The sequence below is a fragment of the Bufo bufo genome, chromosome 6, assembly GCF_905171765.1.
Source record: "Bufo bufo chromosome 6, aBufBuf1.1, whole genome shotgun sequence".
Lineage (NCBI taxonomy): Eukaryota > Metazoa > Chordata > Amphibia > Anura > Bufonidae > Bufo > Bufo bufo.
In genome coordinates this window covers 71,547,534-71,563,138 of record NC_053394.1, presented here as the reverse complement: position 1 = coordinate 71,563,138, position 15,605 = coordinate 71,547,534, and the positions used below count along the sequence as shown (strand labels likewise).

General features: G+C 44.7%; 1 protein-coding gene across 2 annotated transcripts in view; it reads right to left on the bottom strand.

Annotated features, from left to right (window-relative positions):
• Positions 1-14,636, bottom strand: part of LOC121005179 (arsenite methyltransferase-like) — a 56,078-nt gene extending 41,442 nt beyond the window's left edge. The window contains exons 1-5 of one of the 2 annotated variants that reach the window (XM_040437760.1): positions 14,578-14,620; positions 9,318-9,494; positions 7,199-7,253; positions 5,577-5,704; positions 4,094-4,244 (exon numbers count right to left, since the gene is read on the bottom strand). In XM_040437760.1, the coding sequence (XP_040293694.1) occupies positions 4,094-4,244; positions 5,577-5,704; positions 7,199-7,253; positions 9,318-9,494; positions 14,578-14,591 (525 nt within the window). In that variant the 5' untranslated portion in view covers positions 14,592-14,620. Of the gene's footprint in view, positions 1-4,093; positions 4,245-5,576; positions 5,705-7,198; positions 7,254-9,317; positions 9,495-14,577 lie in introns of both variants that reach the window. The other variant, XM_040437761.1, reaches the window with a different exon arrangement.
• Between the last annotated feature and the right edge of the window lie 969 nt (positions 14,637-15,605).

Here is a 15,605-nt window from a genome sequence, read left to right as displayed (position 1 = left end):
GACCCGTCCCAGTCGCCAACCCGGAAACCGTCCACTGTGTTGTGTGTGGGTGGTGGGAGGTCCCTTGACAATTTGCAACCGGTCACAGTGGGCCATGGCCATGGGACTTAGAGACACCGGCGCTGAGAAGACTCTGGTACGGCCTGAACTGGTGGCACCCCATGATTTATTGCCCGGGAAATTCCTTACTGTCTCCGGGATTGGAGGAGTAGAGGAGTCTATTTGGACTGGGGCACCAGTCGAGGAGTAAGGGAGGTGGGGGTATCCGCAAATATCCCCGCCAGTGTTTTGCTGGGGACGGACCTGGGGTGGCTTGTGTCTAAGTACGTGGCCGCTGACACCCCGAGGTCCGATCCCCCAGAATGTGATGTCATGTCCACCCCTGTTGATACTGTTATTGTTCATAACATGCCTGTTGATGGGGATGTGGGGGTGGGGGATGTAATGTGTGCCTCTCCCCTCAAGGGGGAGGGGGTCATTCCTGCCAGCTGTGCTGAAGCCCCAGGGTGTGGCCAGCAACCCTGCTGGAACGTGTTGTCCTCGGGTGTGGTGACTGAGGGGACAAGCAGGGGGCAGACAGCTGCGGGGGAGGAGGATGCAAATGAGGTCAGGGCTGTCCCAGGAGAAGTAGGGCTGCCAGGTGAAGCCTCAGTGCAGGGTTCCTCCACCACTGGGATGTCAGAGAGCCAGGTTAGTCCGTCTGGACTGGCGACCTGGTCGGAAGCCGAGGGGGAGCAGGCACTACCAGCGGTGGCAGCGACCATAGCTGCTGTTATGCGCAGTTGGAGTGATGGGGCCCTAGGGGCCCCTCAGGGGTCTGATGGCTTTCCCCCTTTTGACTAAGTGGCTGCCGAGTCAGATGGAGGCCCGGAGACAGGTCTCAGAGGCCTGACAGAGGACGTGGTAGTTTTGTCTATTCTGGCCACGTCCGGTCAGGGGTTTCAGGTGGCGTTAGTGGCTGACGCCAGCCTGAACGCTCTCAGGGAGCAAGCGGCACTGCCTCCCTTGGACTCAGACCTCAAGCGGGTGGTCTGAGACCAAGGACAGCTGTGCTGGGTCACGGTCCAGCAGGGCTCACCGGAGGAGTGGCCTAGGGACCGGCAGTTATTAGATCTGACAGGGGAGGTGGCAGTCTCACCTATTCTGACCACGTCCCACCAGGGGTTTCAGGTGGCGCTAGGGGCTAGCGCCAGCTTGAAAGCTCTCACGGAGCAGGTGGCACGGCCTCCCTTGGATTCAAGATGACCTTACCTTCTCCTCTGGAGGGCGTAACGTCACGCTTTGGTAACCCGTGACCATACCGTGTCTCGTGAGCTCGACGTGACGTCAAGTGGGCGCGAGGTGTGGTATTCGTCACAGGCCTCCCTTGGATTCAGACCTGCAGAGGGCGGTCTGGGACCAAGGACAGTTGTGCCAGGAAATGGTCCAACAGGGCTCACCAGAGGCGTGGCCAAGAGATCGACAATTTGTGGAACCCTATCCATTCAGGGAGGAGTTTTTGTGGATGGCGCATGAGATTCCGATGGCCAGATACCCAGGGTCCCCGGGCAGGCAGGGAAACTGGGAGAGTGGATGCCAGCTCAGTGAAAAGGCTCTCTCAGCTTTTTGCCTCTCTGTGCCCGTGTGGAAGGAGGTGTCTGTGTAAACTGTACCAAGATGACCTTACCTTCTCCTCTGGAGGGCGTAACGTCACGCTTTGGTAACCCGTCACCATACCGTGTCTCGTGAGCTCGACGTGACGTCAAGTGGGCGCGAGGTGTGGTATTCGTCACAGGCCTCCCTTGGATTCAGACCTGCAGAGGGCGGTCTGGGACCAAGGACAGTTGTGCCAGGAAATGGTCCAACAGGGCTCACCAGAGGCGTGGCCAAGAGATCGACAATTTGTGGAACCCTATCCATTCAGGGAGGAGTTTTTGTGGATGGCGCATGAGATTCCGATGGCCAGATACCCAGGGTCCCCGGGCAGGCAGGGAAACTGGGAGAGTGCATGCCAGCTCATCCTGGCTCACCCTCCAGGACAAGCACCAGGTGATGTCCTTCCTGGGCACCGCCGGGTACTATAGGGAGTTTGCACCACACTATAGTAGCCTGGCGAGGAAAAATATGCCCTCTGCATTCGATTGGACAAACAACTGCAAGACGGCCTTTCAGGCGCTGAAGGACGCCCTTTCCAGCTTCCCGGTACTACAAGCAGCTGACTTCACGCTGCCGTTTCTAGTACCAACTGATGCCAGTAATTGTGGCCTCAGTGTCAGGCTCAGTCCGGGTGACTCCTTGAGTCAGATACGAATGGGAGGTTGGTTTCTCACCCTATAAAATCCCGTTAGCGGACCGGGCTTATATCAAACGAGAAGCTGGTGGCAGTTACCCAAGCTGAGACAGCGCTGTTTTCACTGCGACAGTGAAAAGGCTCTCTCAGCTTTTTGCCTCTCTGTGCCCGTGTGGAAGGAGGTGTCTGTGTAAACTGTACCAAGATGACCTTACCTTCTCCTCTGGAGGGCGTAACGTCACGCTTTGGTAACCCGTGACCATACCGTGTCTCGTGAGCTCGACGTGACGTCAAGTGGGCGCGAGGTGTGGTATTCGTCACAGCTGATAAGAGGACAGTGTGGACGGCGACTTACAAGGAAGTTATAAAGGCAACGATTGATTGATACCTGACCTGAGTAGCAGCGAATACATTGTAAACAAAGCTGGGAGCAGCGCGAATTTAAGACGGCGACCTCAGAAGAGAACTCACGTGCGTGAGTAATACAAATCTGTCCTGTTGTAATGTGAACATTGCAGCACAACAATATAACGTGTGCACACTCTAGTTGCTACCAATACAGTTTATGTGAATTTAACGCCATAAGGAGTGTTAATTATAATCGGAATACGGACACAGTATCTGAAACGTGGGACAAACATAAACTTTGTCGACACAAGAAACGCCTAAGTATAGACACAGCAGCAAATGACACAAAGGTCCTGTGGGGCCAGCTGCGGATAAAGTGCCTATTACAGATGTCACCTGGTTAGCACTCCTTTTTTCTGAGATTTCTGAGTTTGGTTATCTAATCTAAGCAAACACCTTCAATTGCTTTTCAATGGCTTTTGTCTCAAGATAATGAAATGAGTTAAGAAATTTGAGTTAACAGCGGGAGTGCTAACCATGGTACATCTGTATATCAACACGAAACATAATCTACTATTGTTTACAACTGAAATGCCGTCCAATCATATGTCCGAACAATTTTTAGCCTATTGTTTTAAATTTTTTCATTTAATTTTTCTATTGAATTTTATTTTTCATGCAAGAGCTCCGCATGAGGGATCTGGGTCATTCTCTATGTAATGATTATTAACGTAAAGCGCTTTTGGTATATGAATTAGAACGGAAATTAGGTTTTATACCAAATAGGGATATAGGTATTATTTTCTAAAACTGATTTAGCTTAGTCCCTGTAGGAAGGGTATACCTGAAGGAGAGGAGCTTACACTTTGTGTGCTTAGTGTCCGCCTCCTAGCGGCAACAGCTATACCCATGGTCAAGCCTGTGTCCACCAATGATACAGATAAGAAAGACAGTTGCTAGGGCTTGTCTGTCTCTGGCTAAGAAGACAGGAAGACGTAGGGGCGGGCCTTCACACTGCATGCCTGCATAAGGCTTCAGAGTGAGGAGGCGTGTCTCTCAGTAATCCAATCTGATTGGCTGGCAGGGAGCTGCTGGCTACAGCAAGTGTGTATGGGAAGTAAGGGAAAGCAGTTTTGGCCTCAGAGAACTGGCAGAGAAGCCATCTTGAGAATATCCTCGAATTTTTAAATGTTTAAACAGCCGTAACTAAGGGAAAAACTCAAGGAAAACTTGTTTGTGAAAAAAACTAAAGATTGCTTTAAGCATAATTCTGCTGCAAACATGACAGTTACCCTTTAAACCTTATCCAGTGAGGAACCCTTTTTTCATTAGGTCTCTCCAAGAACGTGGGTTAAAGCAGCTCCACTTAGTGAGCTATCATTATCTTTAATGCACCACTTGTGAAGGGGCATGTTTTGTAACCTCGTCAGAATGTGTTTAAAATTACTACTGTTATTGCACTGTGACAAACCTTACCTGCTCATCAGTCATGTCCACTCCCGTAACGTGTCCCTTGGGTCCAACCAGCATACTTAGTACATAGCAGTCTCTGCCACTACCACTGCCCAGGTCCAGAATCCTGCAGTTCTCCAAGCATTCAGGTACCACAAGTCCACAGCCATAGTAGCTAAACAAGAAGCACAGCAGTCAACCACCTCATAGAGAAACTACACTAACAGAACTGTTTTGAGTTTTAATGACCGGCATACCAGGTCTGCTTAGGAACCAAATTAGGGTAATGCCAAAAGACTGTCTCCGAGTCATACAATCATAGGGTATGAGCTGTCATACCTTTTTTGTTTGAGCTGTAATGATAAGTGTAATTAACTATGCTTTTCAGTACAGAGGCCTCACACATACACTGCAAGTTATATGTATCTTTATCATGGCAGCCTATGGGCACATATGCAACTGTATGATATAGGACTAGGTTGATTTATCGGAAATTGAAAAAAAAGGGAGCATCTCAAATAGGCTCTATGGAAAGAACACTCCGGTAATACTAATATGAATGCCTAGTGTATACCCTGAGAGGTAGTAAATAAGAACTATTCTCTCTCCTAGAATCCCCATGTCCTACGCCACCCTATCAGATCCTGTCTTAGCTGTAAGACTGTGTAATAGAAGAATAAAGGATGGAACTGAGCATGTGCGACCAGCTTAGTGATGTTACTGAGGTGGATGGAGAAATTAGGAAAAGAACAAACAGCAGGTGGCGCAATACAGATATATTTTATAGAATAACAGTACAGTGGCTACATGCAATTACAAAAGTATTCAGATCCATGTGCTTCTTTAAAAAATGTAGAATATTTTTAATGTGACAACGCCTTTAATAAATTAGTTTACACTACGTTGCAAACTAGCTGTCATTTATGCTAGCCACACACTTGCCAACAATCTAATTCCTATAAAGGCTGTTAGATGCACTATGATGTTGGAAAATAGATTGCCCAGGATTGGAGGCATAATTTTCAGGCTCCTGTGCCTGATGCAAATTTGTAAGAGGGGCCCTTAACTGCTATGTTCCATATACTGTATAGAATACCGGTGTCTATTTATTTTGCAGAGTTGCTTTACAGCCCCATTCAGGTACCCGAAGATCCACATTTGGCCCAAGATTCTTTCAAAGTGACTACGGAGGTGGACAGGTACATTCAATCAGGGGCAGATTGGGAATTTAAAGTGGCCCTGGAAAAAATACTAAAAGTGGCGCCGTTTGGAAGTCGGGTCCAAATTAATGGAAGGCAGGGCCAACACAAGTAGACACGGCCAGCAATACCACCCTAACAGAGCCAAAGACCACAGTCCATCACAAAATATTGCCCCAAAAACTTTTAGTTGCCGGCCGTGAGGAGAGCTCAGGCGGCCCCTTGGGCATCAGCCCACTGGGAAATTGCTGTAAGGTCTATGGCCAATCCGCCCCTGCATTCAACCAACATTGCTTTAAATTCCTTACCGTGAGGAAACCTCATCATGAACTTCTGTCAGTGCATCCCGTATGAATTTCGGCACTGGCTTGGATGGGGTTACACAGGCATTGGTTTTCAAATCCTTGGAGTTCTGTAAGAGTTTCCCATAATATTCCTATTTGATTAGCAGAAATAATATCTATAAATAAACAGTCATACAAAACGAAAAAGTTGCTTCAACTTTGGGGATTGAAACATTTCTAACACTAAATTCACTAAAATTGGACTGTGTTTTAAGTTTGCAGGATGGAAGATATAAAACCTTCAAATCTCCAGACAAGAGTTGCAGCAAGGGCTTGTAGCTAATACAAATGAACCTATGAAGTGGTCAAGGACAAGGTCTGTAAAATTTCTACTGCAGTAAGTGAGGAGTTTCGTCCATATAAACCTCATGCATACATGAATGTTAACCAGGCAGACTCTAACAAGAAAGTATTCACCTTAAAATACCATCCCTATGCCACAAGACTTACAGATTTTTATGCTTATTACACATGGCTGTTTAAAGTGCAAGCAATACACATGGATTAAAGTAGTAATTCTGGTGCTATTTTACCACCCAACGTAACTGCTCTCCACTCACATAAATTATTTTAATATGTTGACTGGCTGATTGATGGCAGCCCTCACCCCCATTACATTTGTCATACATGAAGCCTCACCCCCATTACCTTTTTTATGCATGAAAAAAACAGAAACTGGTGTATTATGGATGTTTTTTTTTTAGCAAACTAATGCCATATTAAGGGACGTTGATGACTCACTATTGGGTAGATCCCATAGGGAGCAAAACTCATTGATCTCTACAGAACAGGTGGACACAGACCCTAGTACAAAGTCTGCAGTTAATCCTTCTCTTGTCATACAAAGCAAAAAGCACTCTAAAAGTAAAGTTTCGGACATGGTTTAAAGCACCTACTGTAAGCATAAAGCTGGCAACATATGGGCTCATTTTTCTGCATGGCCCAATGATCTGTCCAATATTCAAGACATATGGAAAGGGGGTGCTCAGTGTCAGGCTGGGGTTCCCTGGGACCACCAGTCGAAATTATTCTCGAGGCCCAACCCATATCTCATCAATAAGTTTAATAGGTTTTGAATCAAAGAAATATAGCCCTGAGGTAAGTGATTGGCTCCAAAGACAGCCAAATAGGTTTTTTTTTTTCTCTTGAATTTTTGGGGCCCATTATGGTATCAGAGCCTGGGGCCCACCAGAGGATTCTCTGGTACTCTGGGGGACCAGTCTGACCATGTGGGTGCTAATGAGATCTATAAACAATTTCAACAATCCTTTATTTTTTTTCATAAAAAAAGGAACAATGAGATGGATCCCTGTTGTGCCAGCAGATGCAATGGGGGTTCCAAGGCCAGTGTTGGTGGGTACGGTGGTCCATGGACAGACTTACTGCTTCACAGACAGATGTAAATACCTTATTTTTAGCAATTTCACAGCATGGATTGTCAGTTCAATCAATTTGGTACATACATTAGTGTTTACAAAAATTAAATAAAGGGATGTTTTTTCTTTGTGTTATAGTGATTTTGAATAGAAAAAGGAAAGCACTATGTGAGCACATGAGATAAAGTGTTGGATCACGGTCAGTAATACCTTGACATCTTCATGGATCTGAAGACCTTGGGAGCAACAGCTGGATGTAGGAGAACTAGACAAATCAACATTAAGAGAACATTAGAAATCTACAAGGCTTAACTTTTAAATCACAATGTGTTCATATTTCACCTTTGTAACTAGTCCATGAAAACAATACACTAAGGCCCTGTTTGCCCAAGGTTGGTAGTATGGTGGCTATTGAAGCGACCCTCTGGTTCAAGATTTTTACATGAGGAACAAACAGAATATTTATATGGTGACCTCCTTTCTATCTTTTTAGTTGAAGATCCATCGATTCCCATACTCTTCTTCTGTCATCCAAGATGGCCATACCGCTTCTCAGACTGCTCTCTAATGCATACTGTGTATTGGAAGCCAAAAACATTTCCTACTTGTCCAGCTCTGATCTTGGATTGGCCAGCACTGTTGATATGCATTGCTGGCCAAGCTAAGGGCTGTAGGAAGTGACTTAGGCTACCAAGTGCACAGTACACATTGGATAGCAGAAGAGGAGCCCTGGAATTGGTGGATTTGCAGCTAAAAAGGTGAAAAGGAGGCTACCATGTAAGTGTTCTGTTAGTTAATGTGAAGTTTTTCTTGAACCGGAGGGTTGCTGTAACTGCACGGCTATCAGGCAAAAAAAAGAAAAAAAGAAAGGAACAAAAACTAAATAAAACAATACATCAAGCAGAGTGGGGCATCTTTTTGTATGACTCCTTCACATATGATTTTTACACAGCTCTTTCAGTAAAGTTACTTTCAAGAGACCTAATAAGGACTTGTTTTAGCATTGTGGTTCTACTATACCAAACACTGGATCCTATACTGATCTAAAACTGATGTTGTAGAAGCCCTAGAAAGCACTGTGGCCATAATGCTTCACTTCAGTATTATTGATGAAGACTTTGACTTCTTTAATGTGGACATACAGCTCAACGCGTTTCGGGGTGTGTAAACCCCTTCATCAGGAGCAAGTACATAAAAACATGTGCATATATTAAAAAAACAATGGTTGTTATTTTAATATATGCAAATGTTTTTATGTACTTGCTCCTGATAAAGGGGTTTACACACCCCAAAACGCGTTGAGCTGTATGTCCACATTAAAGAAGCCAAAGTCTTCATCAATAATACTGAAGTTAAGCCTTTCCTTCCACACTGGGCAACCATCAGCATTTGAGATTCTACAGGCGATCCTGGCTTGGGGGGTTGTTGGTCCCTACTGGTGTCTTGAGTTTATCCAGCGGGCCACCCCCCTGTGAAGCGAGTTAATTTATTATTAATATTTTGCATCATATGCCTAGAATTTTACGCATACTCCAGTATATATACATTAATCCAAGATGATTGTTGTTTACCAGCAAATCTCACAGTTGTTGATCCAATAGGGGGTCAATCGCTTGGTTTACCAATACCCATAGTTTTTTGGGTCACCTTTCTCACGGTTGTTACCTCACAGCACTTAATCGCCAGCCAACACTCTCTAGATCACCCTGCTGGCCTATTTTATTCTTTTCTGAAACATTTTGGGATTTGCCGCTTTTTATGGGGGTCAACTTTTCTGACTAGTCTTGTTTGGTCCACTGGTCCGCAGTGAACCATATTAGACCTTTATAGTCACCATCAACCTTTTATCTACACACTGATCCCTTTCAGCATAGCTACCCCTCTAGCTGCCTTTCCCTTTTTTGTACTTGACCATCTCGCTCTTATTCTCCCTTTTTCCCTACCCTCCATCCGCTGGCGCCTCCAGTTTTATTCTATCTCTTGGAGTCTTCCACTAGATTGGATTAACCCTCGCTTTTTTCCTTTTCTTTATACATATAATTTAAAGAATAGCATTCCAGAATAAAGGAGCAGTAGAGAAATAAAGTAAATTAAAGAATAAAAGGTATATAGAACATTAGCACAGAGGAAAGAGCTGGGGTGGTATGCAAAGGTAAGTTAATATATATAAATACAATGATAAAGAATTGGGATAACTTTCAGTTGTTGTCTAGACTAAATAAACTGAACATGCAGTGAGTGAGACAGTGCAGAAGAACTGGTATGCTGTTACAGTGGCAGCTGCGAGTCGCCGCTGTTCCACTTACCCCACCCAGCGGCACAGACCCACCTCCTGCTGCCTTCTTCCTGGCAGCTGCAACTGCCGAGTCTCCTCTGTCCTCCCATGCATCCTGCAGCCTGCATGATGGCAAGGCCTCTCTTTCTCTGCCCACAGGGAACACGTGCTCCCTCTCTTCTTAAAAGGCCAGTGCATGCCCTAATCTTCACCAGACAACAGCTGGCAACCCTGGGGAGGGTACTTAAATAGGTTTTATAGGTTTACTAGTTTGCTACTTCCTGCGAAGGTGTGTTGTATCATTTGTCTGCCCGTATACTGACTCCTGGCCATTTACTGGATATTGACCCTCCACTTCCTGACCTGACCTATGCCCGACCTCTGTATTGACCCGTTACTGCCTGCCCTGACCTCAGACTGTTTATTGTATTGCTAATACTCTGTCTGCCCTGACCTCGGCATGTCTTTGACTATGGTTTTGCCTGATCCCTTGGTGCTCCACATCAGTGTCTCAGACCCCTTTGGCTCAGCTGTCAGCCACACAGAGACTGCTCCAGTAGTTAGTGGCCTGGTAGTTCCTCTGCAGTGAAGTCCAGATCCCTGTATAGAAGCTAAAGGGTGAAAAACCGGGGACCGCTAGGACAACACCCTTAGAATTAGCCCAAAGTCAAATCTGTTGGAATATACAGTGGTTCCACACCCACTGCCAAAATATTTCCATATTAGAGAGATCTGCATGGCTATTGACAAAATACGAGTTTAGCTAGCTAGGTTTTCCTTCACCTCATGCAAAAGTTTAGTCCTAGCTCTGTATTTAAATTCTTGGACCAAGGCAAAGTGTATTATTGGTGCCCCTGACTCTCATCCCTTTGGGCACATGCTCAGATAACTCCCACCAGCTAATCATCAAATGTACAGCCCTTCTGTATACCACTTATGTGATCCTTATCGATTAGATGCCTAAGTGGTATACCCTGAGGAGAGCTGTCAGAGGCTGTAGACAGCTAGTGCTCTTTGTGCCTTCTGTTGTAACCCTTTATAAACATTTCATCAATGCCCTAATTTAAAAATTCCAGTACCTCATTTTAAAAGGGTTGTTCTAGTTTATATAAAGTTTATACAAGTCTATGCCTAAGAAGAGTTAAGGAAAAGGTATAATGCATACAGACAACCATGTTTCTATATTTTTTTCCTGTATCTTCAGCAGCACCACCACCACAAGAGTTGCCCATCATTTCTAATAGGGACAGGAAAAAACTAAAGATTAAAAGTCTCTCCCCAGCCAACCACCACCAGTGCTTTCCTGGGAGCTTCTGTCGGGACACAGCAGCAGCAACAAGTCTATGGGGGTTCTCATCCATCCTCTCTCCTTTCTTCTGTCATTTTACTGCTCTTAAGCCCTTGACTTGCCAGGGTCTATCCGACCTTCAGTGCGCCAAAGGCACTATGCCTGGCTGGCTTGCATGGGGCTTCCTCTCCTTGTCAAAAACTTCCTCCGCCTTCCTCGATGGGCCTCCCTACCCTTCCAGTTTGTGCCGCTGACATTTGCAATTCACATCAACCAAAAACTTTTTTATTTTCAGTTTGCAGTCCTCCGATTTGGAATTTCATCTGCTCAATGTACATTTACAAAGATTACGGCACATGTGGTTGTGGCCCTACACTAGCAAGGCATAAACATTTTACCTTTCTTGGTGACAGGCTCATTACCGCAGTTGGCTACCCTCCTCTCTGTTCACCTCGACAGAACTATTCCACTATTACACAGCTTGGGTTGGATGATGAACTATAAAGAATAGGATCTGTCTCCATCACCAATCGAGATCTTCCTGGGGATACTACTGGATTCTTAAAAAACAGATGTCCTTTCTACCTCCATAGAAATGTATCAGCATCCAAAATGCAATTCTCCGCTTTCAGAGCACAACATTTTGCTCTATGAAAAAAAACATGTCAGTTCTGGGGACAGTGACATTATGCATTCCAGCAGTACCATCGAGCCAGACACACTCAAGACTTATGCATTCTCTCATCCTTTCCTGATGGGACAGGAATACAGCCAATTTACAACTATAGTTCTTTCTTACTAATCAGGTGAAGAAATCTCTTCAGTGGTTGACAACTACCAGAAATCTGAAGAAATGGTTAGAGTGGCAGCAGTCACCAAAATAATCATGACCTCACTCACTTCAATGTGTCTAAACTCTGGAAAACAGGTCTTGAACCTCAAACCTAAGAGAATTTACAGCAGTGCTGGAAAGTCTGAAGAAAGCAAAATCCATTTTTTGATGAAACATGTCCATGTCCAGTCAGACAGTATGATGATGGTGGTCCACCTATGCCACCACAGGAGTTCAAAATATTTATCAGTAAAATAATTGTCTGAATGGATCCTCAAGTGGCCAGAGACAAGTTCTTGTTTCTCAGCTAATCACTTAAGGGGGAAAGAAAGCTGTCAGGTCGATTTTATGAGCAGTGTTCCAGATACTGGTTCTTCGCTGGGGCGGGGACCTTTTTGCCACAGGAAAACACAAATAACATCAGAACCTTCTTCTCTCTGACACAGTCCTCTACAGGTAGATGCCCTGACCTAGCCTTAGGAGTTCAGTCTAGCTCGTGCTTTTCCTTCCATTCCTTTTCTTCCAAAGGTGATACAGAAGAAAACGTCGGAGAACACCAAGATAACTCCGATTGCACCATTGTGGCAGAAAAGGGAGCTGGTTTGGACTTCTGAAAGAGCTTGCCATAGAAGATCTGGTGAAAATACCTGCAACATAGGACCTTCTACAATCAAGCTCCTGCATCTCATCCAGGCATTTGGAAGCTAAAATTGCCAGCTTGGATTCTGAAGAGTCAATGCCAAGCATGTGACTTCATATCAGAGTTATTAGGACTCACAAACTGGTAACCTCAGTCATTTACCAAAGGTTATGGAAACCTTTGTAATCTGGTGTAGTAAAGGCATTCCAAGTCCGTTGGAACCTAACATACCTAAGATCCTGACGTTTCTCCAATCAGGCCTAGATAAAGGGCTAAAACCTAGCACCATGAATGTCCAGATTTCTGTGCTACGTGCCATTTGTTATGTAGATCTAGCAAAGCATCATTGGACGCAAAACGGACAAGAATAGGACATGATCTGTCCGTCTGACAAATGCCATCAGTTTGCATACGTTTTGACGGATCCGGCAGGCAGTTCCGGCGACGGAACTGCCTGCTGGAATCCTCTGCCGCAAGTATGAAAGTACCCTAAGTAGATGACCCCCATGGTTTCTACGAATCCTCCATGACTGCGCCAGGAAAAGTCGAGCTTGTTCCTTGCAGAGGAATAGGGGCTTTAAATACTGTAACACAATTCTACCAATACTCCAGTATACTGACAGTACTGCTTTGCATCCTACACTGCACTTTTGCACAAGTTATGCAGATACCTTCATTAGGGCATATTCACACGTTGAGGTAAAATCACATTTTTTGCTGCAATTATGTCATAATCAAACGCAAGTTGACCACAATAGGGGAGATATATCAAGACTGGCGGATCCATAAGCCAGTCTGGATCTCCCTGCGCTGGCGTGAGATGCGCCTGATTTGTTAAGAGGCAGATGCATCTCCGCCCTGCTGTGCGCCAGACACTGAAGATACAGGCTGGCGTAGATTTCAGCTATAACTTCCGCCACTTTCTGGCGAATGTTATACTAAATATGGCGGTGGTGTGAAGCCACGCCCCTTCCGCCAAGCCTCATCCCTTTCCCGGCACTTTAGAAAAGCACAGAGAACATAAAAAAGCCGCCAATTATGGTGCACAGATGCCATGCGCCATAATGTGCAACTTTTTTTACGCCACAATTGATAAATGTCCCCCAATGTGTGAACGCACCCATAGGCTGGAAATACACATAGGGGTAGATTTATCAAAACCGGTGTAAAGGAAAGTTGGCTTCGTGGCCAATAGCAACCAATCAGATTCCACCTTTCATTTTCCAAAGGAGCTCTGAAAAATGAAAGATGGATTCTGATTGGTTGCTAGGGGCAACTTAACTGGTTTTCCTATACAAAGACATAGCTTTTAATAATCATTGTTAAAATATTGGACCCTTTTAATACAGAAATAAATAATAAATACAAAATAAATCAAAAAACCTATGGACCTATTGTGGTCCTCTGTGGAATAGTATCCCTATGAGTCAGAGGGACAAATGCAAAATTTACATATTAACTGGATTATTAAGGTTTGTCTGGATGGACAGTTGTCCTACTCCTAAGGTGCTGCCATCAGTGTCGCCGCAAGTGTGGTCTTTAATTAAGTCCCTATACCTGATCATTGTGGATATAATTCTGTATCAAATATTAAATATCTACATGTGGCTCTATATTTAGTGACCACCATTTTAGGAGAGCAAGACATATCGTGGTCTCTCTTCTTTCCTCTTTGTTGTTATAATCTATGGTGTAGGACACTCTGCTGTTTTTTTTTTTTTGTCCCCTGAGGAGCCTAACACCAACGAGGCGAAACGCGCTGGGACGGGAGGGTCAGAAGTGCCAGTTTGACACTTGACCTACATTAATACTACATTTTTCACGATTTTTTCCTTGCACTATCTATGGTTGGTCTATTTACCACCACACGGCGGGGTGTTCTATACATGTTGTTTGTTGTTTTTTGTAATTGTATAGACTAGTCCAGGTCTCCAACTAGGAATAGTCTTATCTGTCACCCGTACTAGGGCCCTCCAGGGATCAATAGGAGGTACGAGATACGGGATCGCCCCTATCGGGGCGGATATTCCGTTTGTAGGCAGGGCTACCTTAATAGGGGGAGCATTATGGATATTGCCCCTTTAGCCTATCAAAATCATACTCGGCTGCCCTTTCTGCGTTAAGGAGACAAGTGGCATATAGGTTTTTTGATTCGATTTTGTATTTATTATTTATTTCTGTATTAAAAGGGTCCAATATTTTAACAATGATTATTAAAAGCTATGTCTTAGAATTAATGGTAATTCTGTGAAATCTGTTTACTAATTGACCTAATTCTGCTATATTCCCTTGAACAGGGTTATGTTCATTCTGTGAATTTGTTCTGGTTTTCCTATACATCAGTTTTGATAAATCTCCCCCATGCAGTTTTTGATGCAGTTTTTGTGCCAAAGCCAGAAATGGATCCAGCAGGAAGGGGAAGTTCTTCCTTTAGATTTTCTTTTTCTTTTGCATCCACTTCTAGCTTTGTCTCAAAAACCTGCAATGAAAACTGCATGTGTGAGCCCAGCCTTACAAATGCTCATTCACAGACACACCAGCAGAGAGATATTACCTGCCCTGCGACATGACACGTTCTGTCTGCAGCAAAGGCTTCCTTTCCTCCCACAATGCACTGCAGCTTCATGGTTCCCTCCTCCCCCCTGTCCCTGTACATTGCCCATGAACTCAGTAACCTCTGCTGCCTGGTATGCATTGTATGCTGGTAGTGTATGGTGTATACAGGGCGGATCCCTGTTCTTTAACCTCTTTCATTTCAGAACTTGTGCTGACGGGCAGGCAATGCTAGGGTTTGTAGTTCTCCGGGACTAGAGAGCCAGTGTCTCTGATTCCTATAATCTATGCTGTATGCATTATATATAGTGAGCTTCTGTCTCTTTACGGTTACGGAAGTAAACACGTAGGGAGCCATTTATCAAACCTGCTATGCCCGTTTGGTGGCAGAAAAAATCCGTCCACATGTGACATTTGGTGTATTTATTTGCGACCTTCGCCACCTTTAAGTCACATTTATGATGTGCGGCTTTTCAAAAAGTCACATCTCCACTCCATGTAACCCCCTGGCATACTTTTACGGACTTAGGCTACTTTCACATTAGTGTTTTCAATTCCGCTATTGAGATCCATCATAGGATCTCAATAGCGGAATAAAACGCTTCCGTTTTGTCCCCATTCATTGTCAATGGGTACAAAACGAAACTGAATTCACCAAAATGCATTCCGTTCCGTTCCGTTGCGCTCCCATCGCGGACAAAATAACGCTGCAAGCAGCGGAGCAAGACGGATCCTGGCACACAATGTAAGTCAATGGAGACGGATCCGTTTTCTCTGACACAATAGAAAACTGATCCGTCCCCCATTGACTTTCAATAGTGTTCATGACGGATCCGTCATGGCTATATAAGACATAATACAACCGGATCTGTTCATGACGGATGCATGCGGTTGTATTATGGTAACGGAAGCGTTTTTGCAGATCCATGACGGATCCGCAAAAAACGCTAATGTGAAAGTAGCCTATAGGCGTACACCACATTGCACTTGCGCCGAATCTATTATTACTGTGCGCCATTTGATAAATTT